The sequence below is a fragment of the Schistocerca piceifrons genome, chromosome 1 (genome assembly GCF_021461385.2).
Source record: "Schistocerca piceifrons isolate TAMUIC-IGC-003096 chromosome 1, iqSchPice1.1, whole genome shotgun sequence".
Classification (NCBI taxonomy): domain Eukaryota; kingdom Metazoa; phylum Arthropoda; class Insecta; order Orthoptera; family Acrididae; genus Schistocerca; species Schistocerca piceifrons.
Genome location: NC_060138.1, coordinates 232,914,597 through 232,939,330, shown reverse-complemented (window position 1 = coordinate 232,939,330; position 24,734 = coordinate 232,914,597). Strand labels below are relative to the sequence as shown.

General features: G+C 41.6%; 1 protein-coding gene across 1 annotated transcript in view; it reads left to right on the top strand.

The window, feature by feature from the left end:
* Nucleotides 1–24,734, top strand: part of LOC124803415 — a 129,470-nt gene that overhangs the window by 5,856 nt on the left and 98,880 nt on the right. Inside the window, exons 2-3 of the mRNA XM_047264635.1 lie at nt 2,348–2,534; nt 2,615–2,763. Coding sequence (XP_047120591.1) covers nt 2,348–2,534; nt 2,615–2,763 — 336 coding nt within the window. The remainder of the gene's footprint in view (nt 1–2,347; nt 2,535–2,614; nt 2,764–24,734) is intronic.

Genomic DNA, 24,734 nt, shown 5'->3' with positions numbered 1-24,734 from the left:
TGCAGATAATCATCCTACAGTTTCTAATCTCAACGTGCATTTAATTAAATCAGAATAAGGTATAGCTGTATGAAAGAGGCCACAATAGACAGAACATTTTTGACGCCGAGCGTGATTTCAGATCAAACATTTGGCGCCCAATATGGGTAAGAAAAAACAAGGTTACCGTCAGATTTTTTGACGCAATATTTAGGATGACTGACCTGGCCGGCCGGGGTGGCCGAGCAGTTATAGGCGCTACAGTCTGTAACCGCGTGACCGCTACGGTCGCAGGTTCGAATCCTTTCTCGGGCATGGATGTGTGATGTTCTTAGGTTAGTTAGGTTTAAGTATTTCTAAGTTCTAGGGGACTGATGACCTCAGACGTTAAGTCCCATAGTGCTCAGAGCCATTTGAACCATTTGACTGACCTGATAACAGTGCTATTGGACGTATTCAGTCATCTGGATTGCAGCCGAACAGATATGATCGGTTGAGAAGATCTTACCTAATATTCTCTCGCAAGTTGTTTATAAGGAGCAGTGAAATGAAAACCGACGTTCACGCACGTTTTCCTTCATGTCGCGATAGATGTGATACTCCCACGGTGAAAAATCTCCGAAACGCAGCCTTCGTCCGATTGGCAGTGTGTGGGGACGGGCGCTATCGTGCAACAGAATGATTTCGTCCGTCAGTATTCCTGGGCGTTTCGACTTTATGCCGCGTCGCAGTTTCTGCAGTGTCTTCACAGCGCTGCGCACTGATTGTGATTCCACGCTCGAGGAAGACGACGACCAGAGGGCCTTTGCTGTCGGACGAATTATACGGAACTTGTGTGAGCAGATTTGGATTTCTTTGACTGGGGAGATGTGGGATGTTTCCAATGTCGGCTGTGCCGTTTAATCTAGGGCTGTCGGAACGCTCTCGGTCGGAATCATTCCCTGGTCCACGACAGCGCCCGCCCCACACTGGCAGTCGGATGCCTGTTTGAGAAATACTGCGACGTCCTCCGCACAGTCCGGATCTTTCACCGCCTAACTTTCATATCTTTTGTGACCTGAAGAAAGACATACGTGGACGTCGGTTTCAGTCGGAAGAAGAAGTGCACGAGAGGGTGTGCTTGTTCACCCGTTAGCGACAGACTGAGTTCTACGAACCAGAAACTGGTCGTCTCGAACCCGGTGGAATAACTGTCTCAACACGTGTGGTGATCACTTTCGAATTGAATCATTCCATGGCCCATTGAAGCGGGTGTTCGGTTATCATTTTACAGCCTCTCATAATGTTGTTGTTGTGGTCTTGAGTCCAGAGACTGGTTTGATGCAGCTCTCCATGCTACTTTATCCTGTGCAAGCTGCTTCATCTCCCAGTACGTACTGCAGCCTACATCCTTCTGAATCTGCTTAGTGTATTCATCTCTTGGTCTCCCTCTAAGATTTTTACCCTCCAAGCTGCCCTCCAATACTAAGTTGGTAATACCTTGATGCCTCAGAAAATGTCGTACCAACCGATCCCTTCTTCTAGTCGAGTTGTGCCACAAACTCCTCTTCTCCCCATTTCTATTCAATACCTCCTCATTAGTTATGTGATCTACCCATCTAATCTTCAGCATTCTTCTGTAGCACCACATTTCGAAAGCTTCTATTGTCTTCTTGTCCGAACTATTTATCGTCCATGCTTCAATTCCATACATGGCTACACTCCATACAAACACTCTCAGAAACGACTTCCTGACACTTAAATCTATACTCGATGTTAACAAATTTCTCTTCTTCAGAAACGCTTTCCTTGCCATTGCCAGTCTACATTTTATATCCTCTCTACTTGGACCAGCATCAGTTATTTTGCTCCCCAAATAGCAAAACTCCTTTACTACTTTAAGTGTCTCATTCCCTAATCTAATTCCTTCAGCATCACCCGAGTTAACTCGACTACATTAAATTATCCTCGTTTTGCTTTTCTTGATGTTCATCTTATATCCTCCTTTCTAGACACTGTCCATTCCGTTCAACTGCTCTTCCAAGTCCTTTGCTGTCTCTGACAGAATTACAGTGTCATCGGCGAGCCTTAAAGTTTTTATTTCTTCTCCATGGATTTTAATACCTACTCCGAATTTTTCTTTTGTTTCCTTTATTGCTTGCTCAATATGCAGATTGAATAACATCGGGTAGAGGCTACGACCCTGTCTCACTCCCTTCCCAACGACTGCTTCCCTTTCATGTCCCTCGACTCTTATAACAGCCATCTGGTTTCTGTACAAATTGTAAATAGCCTCTCGCTCCCTGTATTTTACCCCTGCTACCTTCAGATTTGCAAGTTTGCAGTAGTCCTAAACTCTCAGAATGTGCATGAGTGCCTCCTGTTGCAGGTCGTCCCACATGGCCCGCATTCTGAGGGAACGGACAGAGGCTGGAGGCCTTGACAAGCTTCTCGTCGCCATTACGACTCCCCTGGCCGGTGATCTCAACTGCTTGGCCATACTGACCGATCCGTTGTACCAGGATGTATTTACATATCCATTCTTCAAGAAAATAAGGAGCCTGCCTTATTACAAGGTTAGGAAAAATGGTTTGCTCTCGCATCTTGTAATACAATTTTGCTGAATCTTCCTCCAATAAACACGTATTGCTTGCAGGTGCTGGTCGAAGAGAACGAGGAGTTGTCTGAGTGGGATTTCAATGGGGGACCAGTCCTGAACCAGGTAAAACACGATGGCTGCGACGCCTACATCATGCTGGCCGCAAACGGGGAGCAGCTGGCGAAGCTGCTCACGTTTGGAGAAAGGTTAGTGCCACACGCTGTCTGTGATAGGGGGTGGAATTTAGGGAGCGCCGGTTACAGTTTAACGTACTGTCGACGTTGGACTTCATTTGAGACGGCTCTCTACTCCAGTAAAACACTGGGGAAGAAATCAGTTGAGACGACGTTGAAGGAGGAACGGTCAACCATTGAGCCACCTGACTCAGTCTCTGTTTATCCAATAACACACTCTTCTTTCAGCCAATTTGTTATCAAGTTACCACTCCAAACGAATCTTGTAAAGGAATTCCATACGGGACCTCGAAATCTGTATACCCCTTTCTTTTTAACTGCATTGGCACTTTTGGCATAGAAATTTTCACTATGCTACCTCTCTTCTGAAGATGGAGGATACGTTGACACCTTCGCTCTCAAATGTCAATCCCATTCAGATTACTGCTCTATGGCGGTTATTGGACTGCCGAACTTTTTTACGGGGTAACGTCACAGAATCTGAAACTGAAGCACAGGAGATCGAAGAGAAAAGTTGAAAATCTAAAGCGAAAGATTCGAAATAATGTTTTAGGGCAGCTTCACTTAAAATTAGCAAGAAACTTACCATTGGTGGAGACTCTAGGAGGAAAATTACACCTGCTAGACTTCCTTTATTGTGTTAAACTTCTAAGCTATTATCGATTAAAATTGAACAGATAATAATGATTTATTTGTTTTCAGATATCACATGCAAATCTGTGCAATATCCATCGCTACTTGAAGGAGCACAGACATATTAAAACTGAAATATACAGTATTGATAGTTGGCTGGGTTGGGGGAGGGGACCAAACAGCGAGGTCATCGGTCCCATCGGATTAGAAAAGGATGGGGAACGAAGCCGGCCGTGCCATTTCAAAGGAACCACCGCGAGATTTGTCTGAAGCGATTTAGGAAAATCGCGCGAAACCTAAATCAGGATGGCCGGACGCGGATTTGAACCGTCGCCCTCCGGAATGCTAGTCCAGTGTGCTAACCACTGAACTGCATCGCTCAGTATACAGTACTGATGTCCTAGAGTATTTATCTGATAGGTCGTTGTAGAGCGCAAGCCATCCTTAGACAAATTAAGACAGAACAGATAGTCCACACAACATCAGCTACAGTTTATAGATGTGCAAAGATTGTCTTTACGAAAATGTTGTTTCCAGAATGAGATTTTCACTCTGCAGCGGAGTGTGCGCTGATATGAAACTTCCTGGCAGATTAAAACTGCGTGCCGGACCGAGACTTGCCTGCGAAAGGCAAAGGTCCCGAGTTCGAGTCTCGGTCCGACACACAGTTTTAATCTGCCAGGAAGTTTCATGTTGTTGTTGTTGTTGTTGTTGTGGTCTTCAGTCCAGAGACTGGTTTGATGCAGCTCTCCTTGCTACTCTATGCACGCTTCTTCATCTCCCAGTATTTACTGCAACCTACATCCTTGTGAATCTGCTTAGTGTATTCATCTCTTGGTCTCCCTCTACGATTTTTACCCTCCAAGCTGCCCTCCAATACTAAATTGGTGATCCCTTGATGCCTCAGAACATGTCCTGCCAACCGATCCCTTATTCTAGTCAATTTGTGCCACAAATTTCTCTTCTCCCCAATTCTATTCAATATCTCCTCATTAGTTATGTGATCTACCCATCTAATCTTCCGCATTCTTCTGTAGCACCACATTTCGAAAGCTTCTACTCTCTTCTTGTCCAAACTAGTTATCGTCTATGTTTCACTTCCATACATGGCTACACTCCACACAAATACTTTCAGAAACGACTTCCTGACACTTAATCTATACTCGATGTTAACAAATTTCTCTTCTTCAGGAACGCTTTCCTTGCCATTGCCAGTCTACATTATATATCCTCTCTACTTCGACCATCATCAGTTATTTTGCTCCCCAAATAGCAAAAATCCTTTACTACTTTAAGCGTCTCATTTCCCAATCTGATTAATTCAACTACATTCCATTATCCTCGTTTTGCTTCTCTTGATGTTCATCTTATATCCTCCTTTCAAGACACTACCCATTCCGTTCAACTGCTTTTCCAAGTCCTTTGCTGTCTCTGACAGAATTACAATGTCATCGGCGAACCTCAAAGTTTTTATTTCTTCTCCATGGATTTTAATACCTACTCCGAATTTTTTTTTGTTTCCTTCACTGCTTGCTCAATATACAGATTGAATAACATCGGGGAGAGGCTACAACCCTGTCTCACTCCTTTCCCAACCACTGCTTCCCTTTCATGCCCCTCGACTCTTATAACAGCCATCTGGTTTCTGTACAAATTGTAAATAGCCTTTCGCTCCCTGTATTTTACCCCTGCCACCTTCAGAATTTGAAAGAGAGTATTCCAGTCAACATTGTCAAAAGCTTTCTCTAAGTATACAAATGCTAGAAACGTAGGTTTGCCTTTCCTTAATCTAGCTTCTAAGATAAGTCGTAGGGTCAGTGTTGCCTCACGTGTTCCTGTATTTCTACGGAAACCAAATTGATCTTCCCCGAGGTCAGCTTCTACCAGTTTTTCCATTCGTCTGCAAAGAATTCGTGTTAGTATTTTGCATCCGTGACTTATTAAACTGATAGTTCGGCAATTTTCACATCTGTCAACACCTGCTTTCTTTGGGATTGGAATTATTATATTCTTCTTGAAGTCTGAGGGTATTTCGCCTGTCTCACACATCTCGCTCTCCAGATGGTAGAGTTTTGTCAGGACTGTCTCTCCCAAGGCCGTCAGTAGTTCTAATGGAATGTTGTCTACTTCCGGGGCCTTGTTTCGACTCAGGCCTTTCAGTGCTACTTCGGAGGTATTATCATCATAATATCATCATCACGATCTCCACTTACAGCATGTGATTTCACTCGCCAATCAGTTACGCGCATCAAAAATAATCTTGATAATTTCTGCACAAACACCCCTGTATATGTCCACGGAACAAGATAAAGACTCATCTTACATTTACCAAGATACAATAAACATAAAACTCAGGACAACGTTTTTCACGAAGGAATAAAATTGTACAATACATTGCTCAGGGAGATTAAAAAGATTCTTAAATCGAAGTTATTTAAAATGACATCTAAAAGGAACCTATTAAACAATACGTTCCATAACTGCCAAATGATATAGGAGGCAACATCGGAAGTTCTATGACGCTTTTCGCGATTGCTGTTGTATGTAGAAAAAGTTGCAGCGGTAGTAGATTGTAACTAAATGCAGGAATACCTGCAGAGGATCGATATTAGGTGTAGTGAGTGGCAATGGACCATCAACATAGGCAAATAAAACGTATTGCGTACACGTAGGAAGACGCATTGTCGTATGAGTATGCGATTGAAGATCAATCACTGGAAGCAGTTACTGCCATGAAATATTTAGGACTATGCGTACGGAGCCATGTGTAGAGGAACGACCTTTACATTAATCGCAGGAAAGGTAGATGCGAGACTGATAATCAGTGTTAGAATCCTCGGGCACTGTAGTCCTTGAACAAAGGATCTTATAAAACCGTAGTCATGCGGCGGGGCGGTTCATAAAAGTTTGCTCGTTCGTTGCTCTGTTCAATGCAAAAGTTCCACCTACCTCAGTACGGCGTCAGTTCACCATCTCGTTTCTCTGTATACGTATGTACTGTTCAGACGGCGTAACAGCAGCATTGATGAAAACGTCGCCGATACTTACGTAGCAAAGTCCGCGTAAACTCTAGTATCCAGCTATCCTGTGAATTCCTTATAATAATTTTCGGGCGGAAGGGTTGCTTCTTTCCTTCAGTAAAATATCAAATTTATAATACAAGTCTTTTTATTTCCTTTAGCTCAAATGAAAAAGCCTGCCATCAGCCCACATGTAATTAGCAAACAACATCATTGTCCCCAGTTCACAGTTCATGCAACCCAGTACATACACAAGGCAGCCAGAATTTTACCTAAGTCCGTCCCAGACTGATTAAAAAATCTTACAGTCAAAGTTCTGCTGCTAATAGAGAGTTTCACATTCGGTCCTTTTCAGTGGATTTCTTTAACAGAAACTGCTCGCCAAATATTCCATATATGAGAACAGAACATGCCACGCGGATTTCTTACACACAGACCAAAAGTTCACATGCGGTTGTCTTTCCAACAAAACAGTTCCAAAACTTCCAATTTTCACCAAACTGTCCGTAAATGCAACTGCTTTCACCGCAACACACAACACAATCTGGACGCGAGAAACCAATTACTTCTTCATATTACACATAATGAAGACTGAAACGATCAACATGACCTGCACGTCCAATAGCTGACTATCGATTCCTGCATGCTGCTCCTTCCACCGCCTATAACTACCTGGCAGTATGCGGGAACTGCTAAACTCTGATTAGTTGATCAAAATGACCAGCCAATCAGAACAATCGTTCGAGATCATTCTCACGCCAAAACTGTCCTTCGCCAATCACTATCCCCAGAAAATGAGAAGTAGTTAACGTTTTTAATATGAAAATTCTAATAAATTGACCTGACATTTTGTGAACTCCAGTAATGATTTCAAATTATAATAAAAGACAAACTGTTATTATTCCTAACTGAGTTTTGGGATGTTTTAGGTAATTTCCTCTAACTCCGAACTATAACAGATAGAAGGCTGAAATTTTTATGCCATATTCTCTTTAATAACAAAAAGCAGTGTATCGACCTTAAATAATATTAAATCATATTTAACATATTTTATTTAGATTCTTAGGGTTTGAATATTCAGTCACTCGAAGTGACACAGATACCGCTTCCCACGGCTAGCATAGCGACAGGTGCGAATGAATCATTGTTAAGACATATTAACTGACACAACTGGCTGTCTCCTTCACAGCCAACGGCTCCAATGCTATGGGGTGTTCTGCAAAGCAGTTATCACGTATTGACTCGCGACGTTACAGTCCGACCTATCCTTGAGTATTGCTCGTCAATATGGGATCCGTACCAAATAAGACAGTTTTCTCTAAAGCGGAGAAGATTCAAAGAAGAGCAGCTCTTTTCGTTACAGGATCATTTTATAAGCACGAAAGTGTCACTCAGATAATCTATCAACTCCACTGGCAGACACCACAAGAGAGGCGTTCCGCATCGCGATGTGGTTTATTGTTAACGTTCCGAGACCGTACTTTCCTAGAAGAGTCAACAAATATATGGGTTCCTGCTGCGTGTATACCGCTAAAAGACCATGAAGATAAAACCAGAGATATTCGCGCCGACACGCTGGCTCACCAGTAATCTCTGTTCCAGTGAACCATGTCAGAGATCTTAACCGCGCTTCCAGTAAACTCCCCCTGACGGTTCGCAGACATTCTTCTTATGACCTCTGCTCGGATTTCATCTCTTGTCATCCATCTACTCGTAATAGGCAGTCGAACAATCCTACGATCTCCTCGTGACTAGTCCTGGAAGGGCTTGTGCCTACCTTACCTGTCACACTGCTGTCCCGGTTTCGTAGCGTCACCTTCGTTCTACAGTCATTACACTACAGTCAACAGTGTGTGGGATCTTAATTGTCAATATCAATGAAATTCTCCAACAGCCATGTAACTGAGATGTTATTTTATTTTATTTTGAAGGCTACTAGTTCCGGCATTTCACTATGCCATCTTCTGGTCCCACATGCATCTCTCCAAGTAAACGATGATGTCATATAGCGCCATAAATCCCTGGATGTCGTTTATTAAATCTTTTCACCAGTGCATCATTCGAAGACTTGCTATCATGTCTTCGAATGATGCACTAGTGAAACAATTGAACCTCTGGACATGCCGTGTTGAGAACCCTACCTGAAAAATTCCACTAACGTTAGACACGCCTAGTAGCCATCACGTACTCACATCATTCTTCATGTATACCTGCTTCTATACTCTGCAAGCCACTGTGAAGCGCATAGAAGACGGTTTTTTCCATCTTACAAATTGCTAGGGCTTCATACTGTTCCATTCGTGTATGGAGGACGGGAAGAATTATTGCTTCAATGCCGTATGCACACTGCAATTGGTGTAAACTGCTCTTCGCCGTTACTGCGTGAGCGGTATTTACGGGGTTGTAGTATACGAGGTGCGACAATAAAGTAATTAGACTGATGTGAAAGAAATGTTGCTTACCGTTTTAGTCAAGACCCTCGTCACAGCTTTTTGGACATCTTGTGTTGTTTGAAAATGGTGTCCCTTGACCGCCGTTTTGACTCTTTGAAATAGAAAAAAGTCGAACGGAGCGATATCTGGTGAATAAGGTGGCTGTGGTAGTACTGAAATTTGTCTTGAGGTTAAATATTTCTGTACTGACAGAGCAGTATGGGATGGCGCATTATCGTGATGCAGAATCCAATTATCAGCAATCTTGGCACGGACACGAAGAACTCTTTTACGACATCTTTCTAAAATTTCGTTGTATTAACATTAGTTAACTGTTTGTCCAGGAGGCACCCACTCTTTATGAACAATTCCCTTGGAATTAAAAAAAGCACACAAGCATGCATTTCACTTTTGACTATGACATGCGAGCTTTTCCTGGTCTGGGTGATCCCCTTGAGCACCATTGCGAACTTTGGCGTTTTGTCTCTGGATCGTACTGAAAAAACCAACTTTCATCACCAGTGATAAGACGTTGCAACAATTCTAGACTGATTTCCGTTTGCTCTAACAGATCGGCTGCCACATTTTTCCGTGTATCTCGCTGTTGTGGGGACCATTTTTGCACAAATCTTTCTCATACCAAGATCTTCAGTTATTATTAGACGAACTGTTTCTCAGTTGATATTCAGTTCTTCTGCAATCATTTTCACGGATAATTTTCGATCAGATCGTACGAGTTCACGCACCCTGGCGAAGTTGACATCCGTCCATGAGGTTGATGGTCGTCCACTGCGGTCTTCATCTTCAACATTCGTTCTGCCTTCACTAAACATTTTATGCCAACGAAAAACTTGAGCTCTTGACATAACCTCCTCTTCAAAAGCCTTCTGAAGTTTACTGTAAGTTGCCGTGGCGTTTTCAGCCAATTTAACGCAAAAAGAAATGGCATGCCATTGTGCAATATTATGCGGTTCCACTTCCATGACAAGAGACACAAACACGTGTTAACTTATTACAGCACAACTCACGACTGAGCAATTGCATCGATGTGCCGCTTGGACTAGAAGCAGCTTATAGACCAAGGTCAAAGATATTGTGCCTAAGCAAGCCTGCAGGGTTGCCACATCTTGCAAACAAAATCTGTCTCATTACTTTATTGTTGCATCTTGTATTCCTAGATTCCTCACTTAATGCTGGTTCTTGTAACTTTTTAAATAGGTGGATTTCACAAAATAGTTGGCATATGTCTTCAAATGACTGCCATGTTGTGTTCTTCAGCATCTCACTCATGCTCTTGCATGTGTCAAAAAACTTTATGGCCACTATTTGTGAATGTTCAGATATTAGATTAGTACTTGTTCCATAGATCATGAATACGACACTTTGTAATGATGTGGAACGTGTCAGGTTAATAAAAGATGTATGTACAAGATATTACATTAGACAAAATATTACATGACACTCAATAATTTTTTTGTGGAGTTTGGGGAATTACCCACTTACTATATCCAAAAATTAATCTCATGAGTAGAAGGAGTTGCCATTAAGAAATTCTTTTAATTTCCTTTTAAATGCTATATGGCTATCTGTCAGACTTTTGATGCTATTAGGTAAGTGACCAAAGACTTTTGTGGCAGCATAATTTACCCCCTTCTGAGCCAAAGTTAGATTTAACCTTGAGTAGTGAAGATCATCCTTTCTCCTAGTGTTGTAGCCATGTACACTGCTATTACTTTTGAATTCGTTCAGATTGTTAATAACAAATTTCATAAGTATATATATGTATTGTGAGGCTACAGTGAAGATTTCTAGCTCTTTAAGTAAGTGTCTGCAGGATGATCTTGGATGAGCTCCAGCAATTATTCTGATTACACGTTTTTGTGCAATGAACACTCTTTTACTCAATGATGAGCTACCCCAGAATATGATGCCATACGAAAGCAGTGAATGAAAATAGGCGTGGTAAGCTAATTTACTCAGATCTAAAATTTGCAGTGACCCTAATAGCATAAGTAGCTAAACTCAAACGTTTCAGCAGATCCTCAGTGTGTTTTTTCCAGTTCAACCCCTCATCAATGCAGACACCCAGAAATTTTGAATATTCTACCTTAGCTACCGATTTCTGATCGAAGTCTATATTTATTAATGGGGTCATTCCATTTGCTGTGTGGAACTGTATATACTGTGTTTTGTCAACAATGAGAGCCCATTTGCAGAGAACCACTTAATGTTTTTCTGAAAAACATCGTTTACAATTTCACCAGTTAATTCTTGTCTGTCAGGTGTGATAGCTATACTTGTATCATCGGCAAAAAGTACCAGCTTTGCATCTTCGTGAATATAGAATGGCAAGTCATTAATATATATTAAGAACAGCAGAGGACCCAAGACGAACCTTGTGGCACCCCATTCTTGATTGCCGCCCAGTTTGAGAAATCACCAGTTTTTTGCATACTATGCGAACTGTTTATTTCAACTTTCTGCACTCTGCCAGCTAGGTATGATTTAAACCATTTGAGCACTGTCCCATTCATACCACAGTACTTGAGCTTATCTAGAAGTATTCCATGATTTACACTATCAAAAGGCTTTAATAGATGACAAAAAATCCCAATGGGTGACTTCCGGTTACTCAGAGCATTTAATATTTCATTAGTGAAAGTATATATAGCATTTTCCGTTGAAAAACCCTTCTGGAAACCAAACTGACATTTTGTTACAACTTTATTTTAAGAATCCCACTTATTTCTTGGGAACAAGCTTTTATTATCCTGTTAGAAATGCCATCAATCTCATGTGAGCTTTTATTCTTGAGAGAGTTTATTATCTTCCTGATTTCAGATGGAGAGGTGGGTGGAATTTTAATTGTATCAAATAGTGTGGGTAAGGCCTCTTCCATTAACTGCCTTGCTTCATCTGATGAACATTTAGATTCTATTTTCTCTACAATATTTAAAAAAATGATTATTCAAAATATTTTCGACTTCCGGCTAGTTGTTTATCAAGTTTCCATTTGCTTTGATGGTGATGCCGTCATCCTGTACTCTTGGTTGTCCTGTCTCCCTTGTAATAATATTCCAAATTGTTTTGATTCAGTATCCCTTGTCCGTACTATCTGGTGCGGTTTCCACACTTTTGAGCATTATTCTAGGCTGAGTCACACGAATGCTTTGTAAGCCATCTCCGTTGTGGACTCATTGAATTTTTACAGTATCCTACCAATGAACCGAAGTCTACCTACGACTGAGCCTACGATTTATTCAGTCACATATTCCTGCAAGCTGCAACACCCAGGCATTTCTATGAGTTCACTGACTGCAATGATGACTCGTTGATATTGTCTGGAAGTGTGTTGTACCCAGCCCAGAGAATACTGTACACCAGAACACATGATGTTTATTGGTCAGTGCTTCAGGCTAGTGACCACGAGTGAATGCGCACAAGAGATCGCGATAAGTTTCCATCATTTTCTTCATTTTTCTTGTTGCAAGAAATAAGATTGAGTTTCGTGTAGCATTTGTAGACCACCATCGTGTACCTTGAAGCGGATGAAGGTCTTTTACCATGGGACATTTGATACCTGCAGACCAACTGAATTTCGTTAATGTCTTTAAAATTTTACCTGTTTTCAAAATGGAAATTTGTGTTAGTTTCCAACAGCTTCAGTTTAAAAATGCATTTAACGTATAACTGTTTTTTTATAATACTTCTTCTTAATTTGATTGCGATCACTGATTACTGATGTGTAGTACAGTAACACTGTGAGAGACAGACGACTGCATATAATATTGACAAGAGTTTCTCGATTGTAACACTTTTAAAATTTAATAGAATAGTAATTTGTTTCCAGCCACATTAGCATGTTGCACCTTGGAAAATATTTCACGTTTGATAAAACCTTAATTCTCCAGATAAATTTTTATAATTTCTAAAAAAGAAAATCACCCCCTTCCCTTCTCAAAATGTTCCCAAGGAACTGCAAGTATCCTTGACTGACACAGGAAGATAAACTTCTTGTGATTTTAAATTCTTCTATAATGTAAGCACCGTTCTCCTTTCTGTCCATAACATCTTTTACTAAACTAACATCTTTTATTAAGTAAAGGATAAATTAACACAATCATATATGTCAGTCATTTTTATTTTCTTCATGGCGCGTTTTGGGGACTCGCATCCTCATCCTTAGGTGGATCTGTGGATCATATTACAATTTCATTTCCTACAAGTAACCAGCTGTTTCGGACTTTATTTCGCTACAAATAATGTATAATTTATCAATCATTTTAAAATTATGGAACTGAAATTGTAAGTTTTGAACAATAACAAACTTACTTACAAGACATTCCACCAAAAAGAACTTTGCAGGTCTGTATAAATATATATGTTCATTATCAAATGGCACACAAAAGCAGACTAGATGATACACAAGAACTTTCACTATCGTGTATTATTTAGTAGCGGAAGAATATAAAAGAGATTGACACTAGTAATTGTTTTGACACAAACAAGCAGACTAGACAATACACAAGAACTCACACTATTATGTATTATTTAGAGTGGAAGAATATAAAAGAGATTTTCTCTCACAATTTTTTTGACACAACCGAATTGCCGTGCGCTTCAGCAAACCACATCCAAGAATTGGGGAGGCTCGCTGGCATCAGGAAGGGTATCCGACAACGCTATAGCACAAACAGTGAGTGCCAAGTCTTTTAACATGCCCGACCTGTGAGGATATGGGATAAAAGCCAGGAAAAAGGGGCTAATGCAAGATGGTAGGCCCTCTGGCCTCTACATGCCGTTATTAAGATCCATCAAATCAGCCTATCTTGCATTTCTAAAATATGAATTTGTATACATACAAATTAATGTCATTTTGCAGCTGTATTACACTGTCATGGAAAGTAGGCGATCAGATCCTATGTCCCAGCATGTACATGATTGGGAGTAGGATGCATGCATATCAGAATTCTGTTCATTTCACATTGGAGACGAGCTGCCAAGCGCTCATTTCCACAGTTGGGATTTGGTGGAAAGGAAAGGTGTTGGCGCCTAGGTTGACGGAGAATAGTAGTGGGGGGGAGTCTAGACGAATCTGTCGTAAGGCCATAATTAATGAAAGCTTTGTTAATCGGGGGCGATTGTGTGAGTTCTGTTATAGTGGAGCAGTCGCTGTCTGGGCGCGTGGCAGAAGAGAATTTGAAGTGTTGTTTTCTGGCCGCCGTAAGACTCAGTGGTGTACTCTGGGGCCCTTACTGCAGATTAATCTCATTTGCAGTTTCACTTGTCCCGCCACCCGCACAAACAGAGTTTTTTCGCGCTCGCGCTTAGACAGATCTCCAAGGCGGAGGCAATCTCCATGCAGCAGTGCAGACCACAAGTAGCAGCCAACATCGGCTTACTGCCTTGCACCGTACTGTCGGTACTATACGCAGCTCCTGCCTGCAGGGTTTCAATTAATTTTTCAGCCGCCCAGAATTCGAATTGAGATTTTTTAGCAGTTGCGTCCATAGGACCACTTTGCCTTCTTAGGTCATATCGTGATAAAGCATCCGATAACGTACTTGTTTATCGATATTATACATTTCACCTGTTCTCTTTTTTCTCTTTTCTTGTAGTAGAGAAGCACATTAGATTCCATGCAGTGTCGTTTGTACTTGGTTCTCTATCAAGTGAGGACTATTTACAGGTTTGATTTACGTTCATGTACATGATTGTTCCTTGTACAAATTCAGGATCAGTTTTGTGTTCCATTTAAAGGAAATAAATGTAACTGAAATTTTTTAGAATGGCATTTATCTGTTAAAGAATAGAACTCACCAGAATGCTTTCCGGTCATGAGTTTTGGAAGGGAACTTTGATCAGTTAATTTAATAAATAGAGACTAGTCAATCTACGTAAGATTTGTATCATGGTCTGTATAAGATTGCGCTACACACCTTGTGTAGATTTTACATAAATCCATTGGGTGTGATTTGCATAACACCTTGATTCTGTCCCCAGCTTGCATATCAGTGAAGGGTCCGACTATAGCAAACACGTGGCTAGTTCCCAATGCTGACCCTATGAGGATACGGGGTAAGGGCCAGGAAAAACAAGAAGACATAATTGTTTCAATTAATCCTTTATACTGCTTTTTCGAGCTTTGTGAAGTGCCAGTATTTACATTTCTGGACACTTAAAGCAAGTTGCTAATCTCCGCCATTTTAAATTGTTCTAACACATGTCAGAGTATTTGTGGAGGTTAACATAATGTTGCCTGCCAGGTTATTAATAGACAACAGGAACAGTAAAGCAGCCAACATATACTATCTGATTGAAGTCACCTGGTCGTCTGTTAGTGGACTTTAAGCTAGGCTGTGTCCATCCTTCGCCGCATTCAGGACGACGGCTAACCCACGTCCGGCCATCCTGATTTAGGTTTTCCGTGATTTAGCTTTTACGTGATTTCCCTAAATGCCGGGATGATTCCTTCGGGAGGGCATGGCCGCCATCCTTCCCCATCCTTCCCCAATCCGATGGGACCGATGACCTCGCTGTTTGGTCCCCTCCCCCAAATCGACCAAGCAACTAACTACCCTTCGCCTTTATGATGGCTTGAACTCTCCTGGGGACACTTTCACTGAGGAATCTCAATTCTATGGGGGAATTGCAAGCCATTCTCCCTAAGGTGATGCAACCAGAAAAGACAGTAATGTTGCATTCTGGGGTCTGGAGGGAAGCTGACTTTCTTACTCATCCCAAATGTCCAGGTCAGGACACTGGACAGGCCAGTCCATTATGGGAACGTTATTGTCCATAAACCACTGCCTTAAAGATGCTGTTTTATGGCAGTGTAGATTGTCATTCTGATATAAATGATCAACAGTCGTTTAATGAACAAAGTAAGAGCATATGGACTATCAGACCAACTGTGTGATTGGATTGAAGAGTTCCTAGATAACAGAAAGAAGCATGTCATTCTCAATGGAGAGAAGTCTTCCGAAGTAAGGGGGATTTCAGGTGTGCCGCAGGAGAGTGGTGTAGGGCCGTTGCTGTTCACAATATACATAAATGACCTTGTGGACAACATCGGAAGCTCAGAGAGGCTTTTTGCGGATGATGCTGAGGTATATCGAGAGGTTGTAACAATGGAAAATTGTACCGAAATGCAGGAGGATCTGCAACGAATTGACGCATGGTGCAGGGAATGGCAATTGAATCTCAATGTAGACAAGTGTAATGTGCTGCGAATATATAGAAAGAAAGATCCTTTATCATTTAGCTGTGATATAGCAGGTCAGCAACTGGAAGCAGTTAATTCCATAAATTATCTGGGAGTAGGCATTAGGAGTGATTTAAAATGGAATGATCATATAAAGTTGATCGTCGGTAAAGCAGATGCCAGACTGAGATTCATTGGAAGAATCCTAAGGAAATACAATCCGAAAACAAAGGAAGTAGGTTACAGTACACTTGTTCGCCCACTGCTTGAAAATTGCTCACTAGTGTGGGATCCGTACCAGATAGGGTTGATAGAAAAGATAGAGAAGATCCAACGGAGAGCAGTGCGCCTCGTTACAGTATCATTTAGTAATCGCGAAAGCGCTACGGATATGATAGATAAACTCCAATGGAAGACTCTGCAAGAGGGACGCTCAATAGCTCGGCACAGGCTTTTGTTGAAGTTTCGAGAACATACCTTCACCGAGGAGTCAAGCGGTACATTGCTCCCTCCTACGTACATCTCGCGAAGCGACCATGAGGGTAAAATCAGAGAGATTAGAGCCCACACAGAGGCATACCGACAATCTTTCTTTCCAAGAACAATACGAAACTGGAATAGAAGGGAGAACAGATAGAGGTACTCAAAGTACCCTCCGCCACACACCGTCAGGTGGCTTGTGGAGTATAGATGTAGATGTAGATGTAGAACGTCTCCGAAAGGCTCCTCTATAATGCACGGTACACAATACTGAAAAACGTGTCCTTATCCTCGTGCATTTAGCGTTTTATTAAGTTCAATGAGGGGACCACACTCTAAGCAAGAAAAACATCCCTATTCCTTAACGCCATCTCTTCCGCAATTCACTGTCGGCACTACACGCAATGGCAGGCGACGATCTCCAGGCAATCGCCAAATGTAGACCCCCCCCTCCCCCCCCCCCATCGGTTTGCCACACGGCAAGGCGTAGTCCATCACTCCGAACGACACACTCCCAGCCATTCACTGTGCAATGGCGTCTCACTTTACACCACCTAAAGCGTTGCGCAGTAAGGACCACAGAAACGTGTAGGTTATGATAAGCCGCTTGACCATTGCACTCCTTTCTTTTTAACTGCTTACACGTAGCCATTATGCTAGTGCGTCTGCTGGTAGCACTTTTGAACTCACGAGTGATTCCTTCCGATGATTTCAGGAAATTTTTTGCAACTACACTCTGCAACGTTCGAAGGTCCTTGCCTGTCAGTACACGAAGTCAGGCAGACTTTGGTTTAGGTGTGGTTGTTCCAAGACGTTTCCAATTCACAGTCACGAAACCAACAGTCGACTCGCCGGCCGAAGTGGCCGAGCGGTTCTAGAACCTACAGTCTGGAACCGCGCGACCGCTACGGTCGCAGGTTCGAATTCTGCCTCGGGCATGGATGTGTGTGATGTCCTTAGGTTAGTTAGGTTTAAGAAGTTCTAAGTTCTAGGTGTTGACAAATGTGAAAATTACCGAACTATCAGTTTAATAAGTCACGGCTGCAAAATACTAACGCGAATTCTTTACAGACGAATGGAAAAACTAGTAGAAGCCGACCTCGGGGAAGATCAGTTTGGATTCCGTAGAAAGATTGGAACACGTGAGGCAATACTGACCCTACGACTTATCTTAGAAGCTAGATTAAGGAAAGACAAACCTACGTTTCTAGCGTTTGTAGACTTCGAGAAAGCTTTTGACAATGTTGACTGGAATACTCTCTTTCAAATTCTGAAGGTGGCAGGGGTAAAATACAGGGAGCGAAAGGCTATTTACAATTTGTACAGAAACCAGAAGGCAGTTATAAGAGTCGAGGGACATGAAAGGGAAACAGTGGTTGGGAAGGGAGTGAGACAGGGTTGTAGCCTGTCCCCGATGTTATTCAATCTGTATATTCAGCAAGCAAAATTCTGAGTAGGTATTAAAATCCATGGAGAAGAAATAAAAACTTTGAGGTTCGCCGATGACATTGTAATTCTGTCAAAGACAGCAAAGGACCTGGAGGAGCAGCTGAACGGAATAGATAGTGTCCTGGAAGGAGGATATAAGATGAAAGTCAACAAAAGCAAAACGAGGATAATAGAATGTAGTCGAATTAAGTCGGGTGACGCTGAGGGAATTAGATTAGGAAATGAGACACTTAAAATTGTAAAGGAGTTTTGCTATTTGGGGAGCAAAATAACTGATGATGGTCGAAGTAGAGAGGATATAAAATGTATACTGGCAATGGCAAGAAAAGTGTTTCTGAAGAAGAGAAATTTGTTAACATCGAGTATAGATTTAAGTGTCAGGAAGTCGTTTCTGAAAGCATCTGTATGGAGTGTAGCCATGTATGGAAGTGAAACATGGACGATAAATAGTTTGGGCAAGAAGAGAATAGAAGCTTTCGAAATGTGGTGCTACAGAAGAATGCTGAAGATGATATGGGAGGGTCACATAACTAATGAGGAGGTATTGAACAGAATTGGAGAGGAGTTTGTGGCACAACTTGACTAGAAGAAGGGATCGTTTGGTAGGACATGTTGTGAGGCATCAAGGGATCACAAATTTAGCATTGGAGGGCAGCATGGAGAGTAAAAATCGTAGAGGGCGACCAAGAGAGGAATACACTAAGCAGATTCAGAGGGATGTAGGTTGCAGTAGGTACTGGGAGATGAAGAAGCTTGCACAGGATAGAGTAGCACGGAGAGCTGCATCAAACCAGTCTCAGGACTGAAGACCACAACAACAAAAGTTCTAGGGGACTGATGACCTCTGAAGTTAAGTTCCCTAGTGCTCAGAGCCATTTGAATCAACAGTCGACTCAGGCAGCTTTAGAAGGTTTGAAAGGTCCCTGGTGGATACGTTACTCAGTTAACATCCAATGAGTAGTCCACATTCCAAGTCTCCTGGGCGACACATTTTGCCGTTACTGCTTCTCCATTGAGAACACAGTACTGTTCGCTTCGTTTTATACAGGCGGGTTTGCCTCTTGTGACTGCTAGTGGTCAGTTCCATATTACATGGGAGTGTCCAGATACTTCTGATCAGACACTGTACTTTCCTTGGACACGTCTGAAGTTTTGTAGGAATGGATTTTTTTTTTTAAATAAGTACGGATTTTACTTTTAATCGACATGTCCCACAGCCATGGAAATACCGGAGCATCAACTATATAGCGTTCGGTCAAGATGTAGGGTGTGCACGGAATAACGTGACCGGTAGTAGCGCAATTGGTACGGCAAGAGCGAGGTAGGTGGGGATTGCGGGCTGCTGCTGTAGGGGAAATGCCAAGTGCTGAAGGGAAAGTGTCATTCTAAACTGAAGCTTACATTCATATTTTTTGTAAATATTAAGTGGAGTCCCTCCATGCCCAAACTTGCAGGTGAGCATTCAAAACGATTTACTGTCACCTTTGCTTTGGTTAGTATCTAAAAATAACTCCCCTGAAAATGCAACAAAAGAAAAAAAATAATTTTCGCCTGTGTTGTTAACCATTTGTAACTTTCGGAGAAGTGTCATGAGTGTTGAATTTTGAGTAAAACCCACATTTCTCTTGTTGACATGTTAAAATTTCCTGCCGGCCGGAGTGGCCGAGCGGTTCTAGACGCTTCAGTCTGGAACCGCGCGACCGCTACGGTCTAGGGGACTGATGACCTCAGATGTTAAGTCCCATAGTGCTTAGAGCCATTTGAACCATTTGAAACTCGCAGAATTTCTTGTTTCACCGGCTATCGATGGCCCTTAAAAATTACATTCTTTCATCGAAAAAGTATCTAGTTAGTAGAATAACATGACAAATAATGAATTTTCGCATACTAGCAACATGACAACATACTTTCCTTTTTTCATGCTGTCATTCGCAAAAATCTCATTTCGATGTCTCAAACAGTTTATAAAATAATAGGGATGTTGTGGATACTTCATTCTCACTTTATCGCTGGCACGTGAGACCGTAAATGAGTGTGCTACATCACATCAGTTTTCTTCAGATTGGTGACAGATTGAGGCCTTCACCCAAGTCTGAAGATAATTTCAAGATGTTAGCTAAATTTCATACGCAACAACATATTGTTTAATATGTACCAAACGCAAAATCATAGCGACCCCTATTTTCCATTTCAAACTTCTTCCAATTGCGTGTAGTGTCCTACTTAAATGCAAATAACAAATAACTACGACCAGTATGAAATGATGGGCAAATCATCATGAAGCTGACATATAAAGCTATACGTAACATAGAAATGAAATTTTTTACAGAATGGCTTCGTTCGCAAAAGAATGCAGGGTGTGCGCCTCGATTCTGTCGTCGCAGTGCGTCGCTGACCGGCCGAAAGCGGACGAACATAACGAACTTGCTCTGCGCTTTAGACGGAAATTGGTCACTGCACATCCGCCATCTTATCCTGTGCGGACTATACACTGCCCTATTTCGCCAGCGCTGAAGCGGCTGTTGTGTACCAGGTGTAGAAGCATGAAACCGGAATTTGAGTGCAATAATTACACATCTGTTGTTTGAAACTGCTAAACAATATTTTATTCAAAATAATCTCGATTGCTATTTATACATTTCTCCCACCTCTCCAGTAGGCTGTAAATGCCAAGCAAAAAAAAAAAAAAACTGTTCTACATCTACATCTACATCCATACTCCGCAAGCCACCTGACAGTGTGTGGCGGAGGGTACATTGAGTACCTCTATCTGTCCTCCCTTCTATTCCAGTCTCGCACTGTTCTTGGAAAGAAAGATTGTCGGTATGCCTCTGTGTGGGGTCTAATCTCTCTGATTTTACCCTCGTGGTCTCTTAGTGAGATATACGTAGGAGGGCTCAATATACTGCTTGACTGCTCGGTGAAGGTATGTTCTCGAAACTTCAACAGAAGCCCGAACCGAGCTACTGAGCGTCTCTCTTGCAGAGTCTTCCACTGGAGTTTATCTATCATATCCGTAATGCTTTCGAGATTACTAAGTGATCATGTAACGAAGCGCACTGCTCTCCGTTGGATCTTCTCTACCTCTTCTATCAACCCTATCTGGAACGGATCCCACACCGGTGAGCTGTATTCAAGCAGTGGGCGAACAAGTGTACTGTAACGCTCTTCCTTTGTTTTCGGACTCCGTTTCCTTAGGATTATTCCAATGAATCTCAGTCTGGCATCTGCTTTACCGACGATTAATTTTATATGATCATTCCGTTTTAAACCACTCCTAATGCTTACTCCCAGATAATTTATGGAATTAACTGCATCCAGTTGCTGACCCCCTATATTGTAGCTAAATGATAAAGGATCTTTCTTTCTGTGTATTCGCAGCACATTACACTTGTCTACATTGAGATTCAATTGCCATTCCCTGCACCATGCGTCAATTCGTTGCAGATCCTCCTGCATTTCAGTACAATTTTCCATTGTTACAACCTCTCGATACACCACAGTGTCATCAGCAAAAAGCCTCAGTGAACTTCCGATGTTATCCACAAGGTCATTTATATACATTGTGAATAGCAACGGTCCTACGACACTCCTCTGCGACACACCTGAAATCACTCTTACTTCGGAAGACTTTTCTCCGTTGAGAATGACATGCTGCATTCTGTTATCTAGGAACTCTTCAATCCAATCACACAGTTGGTCTGATAGTCCATATGCTCTTACTTTGTTCATTAAACGACTGTGGGGAACTGTATCGAACGAAGTCAAGAAACACGGCATCTACCTGGCCCTCTAAGTCTCATGGACGAATAGCGCGAGATGTGGTTCATACGATCGTCTTTTTCGAAACGCATGCTGATTCCTACAGAGTAGATTTCTAGTCACCAGAAAAGTCATTATACTCGAACGTAATACGTGTTCAAAAATTCTATTACTGATCGACGTTAGAGATATAGGTCTATAGTTCTGCACATGTGTTCGACGTCCCTTCTTGAAAACGGGGATGACCTGTGCCCTTTTCCAATCTTTTGGAACGCTACGCTCTTGTAGAGACCTACGGTACACCGCTGCAAGAAGGGGGCAAGTTCCTTCGCTTCTTTTGAAGCGAACCAGTCAGCGAGCCATTTTTATACATTTTCATACGAATTGGAGCGTTATTCAGCGAGGCGTTGTCCCAATGATTCAGACAGTTGATAATTGGACAGATCCAAGTCTGCAGAATAAGCCGCATGCCCTAGTATCTCCCAATTGAACGCCTCGGTGTGATGGGGCGTTATCATGGAGTAGTATGAGATTGTGTTGCCTTTTTCCATATTCCGGTTGTTTTTCGCCTAATGCTCGATTTGAATCGATCATTTGCTGTTGGTAGCGATCAGTGTTAACGGTTTCACCAGATTTTAGCAGCTCATAATCGATGACACTCTTCTTATCCCACCAAACACAGAGCATTGTCTGCTTTCCAAGGCGATTTGGTCTCGCAGCGGATGACGATGGTTTGCCTGGATTGACCCTTGATTTACGACGCTTGGGATCCATTTTGCATCACCTGTAACTACTCGACAGAGAAACTACTTTCTTTTGTATCTGGCGAGTAGCATTTCACAAGTGGTTTTTCGAGTTGTTCGCTGTCTTTCATTCAGTTCACGTGGAACCCATTTTTCAGCTTTCTGCACCTTTCCCATAGCTTTCATCCGAAGAGAAACGGCTTTCTGCGTGACATTCAATTGTTCCCCGAGTTCCTGTAGAGTCTGAGTATCATCTTCATCCAATACGGCCTGAAATTCATTATCTTCGAAATTTTTCGGTTGTTTTCCGCGTTCGTCGTTTCTCACGTCTAAATCACCACTTTTGAATTTTTTGAACCACTCGAAACACTGTGTTTTCCCAAGAGCATGTTCGCCGAAAGCTTTGACAATCATTCGATCCGATTCTGCAGCAATTTTCTTCAAATGATAAAAGAAAATCAATGCTGTCCGCAAATCGTAGTTCGTAGGCACAAAAGTCGACATGTTTACAGGTTTGAAACAGACACAGATGTATGGAACTTTGATTACTGTGTGTTGACATTCGTCGTCAGCCGTTACAGGAAGCAGATGGCGTTAGGGACGCGGTCTCACGGTCCCAACACTGACGGCTAGCACCATCTATAGGGAAATTCTGGTTTCATACTCCTACACCTCGTATGGGCACAGTCTAACATAACAGTCGCGATACTTCGCCTCGATTTTGTTGTTTACGGCGCCAGTAGCGCCCCAAGCGGCCAGTAACTTAAACTGTGAGTTCGGCGCGGTCGTGAAAGCGAATAGTGGTTGTTTATTTTGATTTCTACAATGGTTTTTACAAGCGGGAGCGTATGTAGCGCAATAAATTGCAGCAACAACAGGTAGAAGACACAACAGCTGTCTTTTTTTAGGTTTCCTAAAGATCCTGAGAGTTATATACCATCATGTTACTAAATTATATCGCCAGGATTCACTTACAAACTACATGTGTATTAATGATTAATGTTTCGTTTTAGGAGCAGAAAATGGCTGGTTAATAGCAGACGAGAAGACCTTATGAAAAAAGACCCAGTTTACCTGTATAATAATATTAGGTTTTGTTCGCTACATTTCGAACAAACCAGTTCATGAACTCTTGTGGAATGCAGTACCCACACTATTTGACGTCCCAAATAAGCTACCTCAACTGACGATGAAGAGGAAACTGCCACAAAGATTCGACAATCCATCTAAAGCTGTAAAACAGTCCTATGACACAGAAGCAGCCAGTTCAGCTCTCCATGTATCAGTGCCAGATTCGTGTGAATCGTCAACACAGACCTGCTTTGACGATGAAGTGGTTAGATTAAGTGCAGTTATTCGTGTCTTACAAAATCGTAACGTTTGGTATGTATTTCATTCACTTCTGTTGTTAGTCACATAATTTTCCTTGCTTCCTTCGTGTGATAACATTATTTTGTTAGTACCTTGTTCACTGACAGATTGTTTGAAAATTATTTAAATATTTGGTTTTGCGCCAAATGTAATGTAATCAGCTCATTATAATGTTTTCAACATATTTCACCCACTATTTGGCAGTTGCGTGTCCCACTTAGAATAATATAAAGATGAAGGTTGTACTTGTGGCTACAGGCGACAAGGAGAAATTCATCACTGAGGAATAAAGTATTTATTGCACAAAAGAGTGTAATCAGAATAATAGCTGGAGTCCACCCAAGATCATCCTGCAGACATTTATTTAAGGATCTAGGGATATTCACAGTAGCTTCTCGGTATATATATACTCTCTTATGAAATTTGTCATTAACAACCAAACCCAATTCAAAAGTAATAGCAATGTGCATAACTACAATACTAGGAGAAAGGACGTTCTTCACTATTCAAGATTAAATCTAACTTTGGCACAGAAAGGGGTGAATTATATTGCCACTAAAGTCTTTGGTCACTTACCAAATAGTATCAAAAGTCTGACAGATAACCAGCAAGTATTTAAGAAGAAATTAAAAGAATTTCTAAATGACAACTCCTTCTACTCCATAGAGGAATTTTTAGATATAAATTAAGAAAAAAAGAAAAAACAAACAAAAAAATTATAAAAAAGTTTAAAAAAAATAAAAAGTTGTTATATTAACTTAATTATGTTGTTAAATTAACTTAATTATGTCATGTATTGGAAAATTTGACTCGATCCACATCATTACGAAATATCGTATTCATGATCCATGGAACTAGTATTAATCTAATCTAATCTAACAGTAGGCCT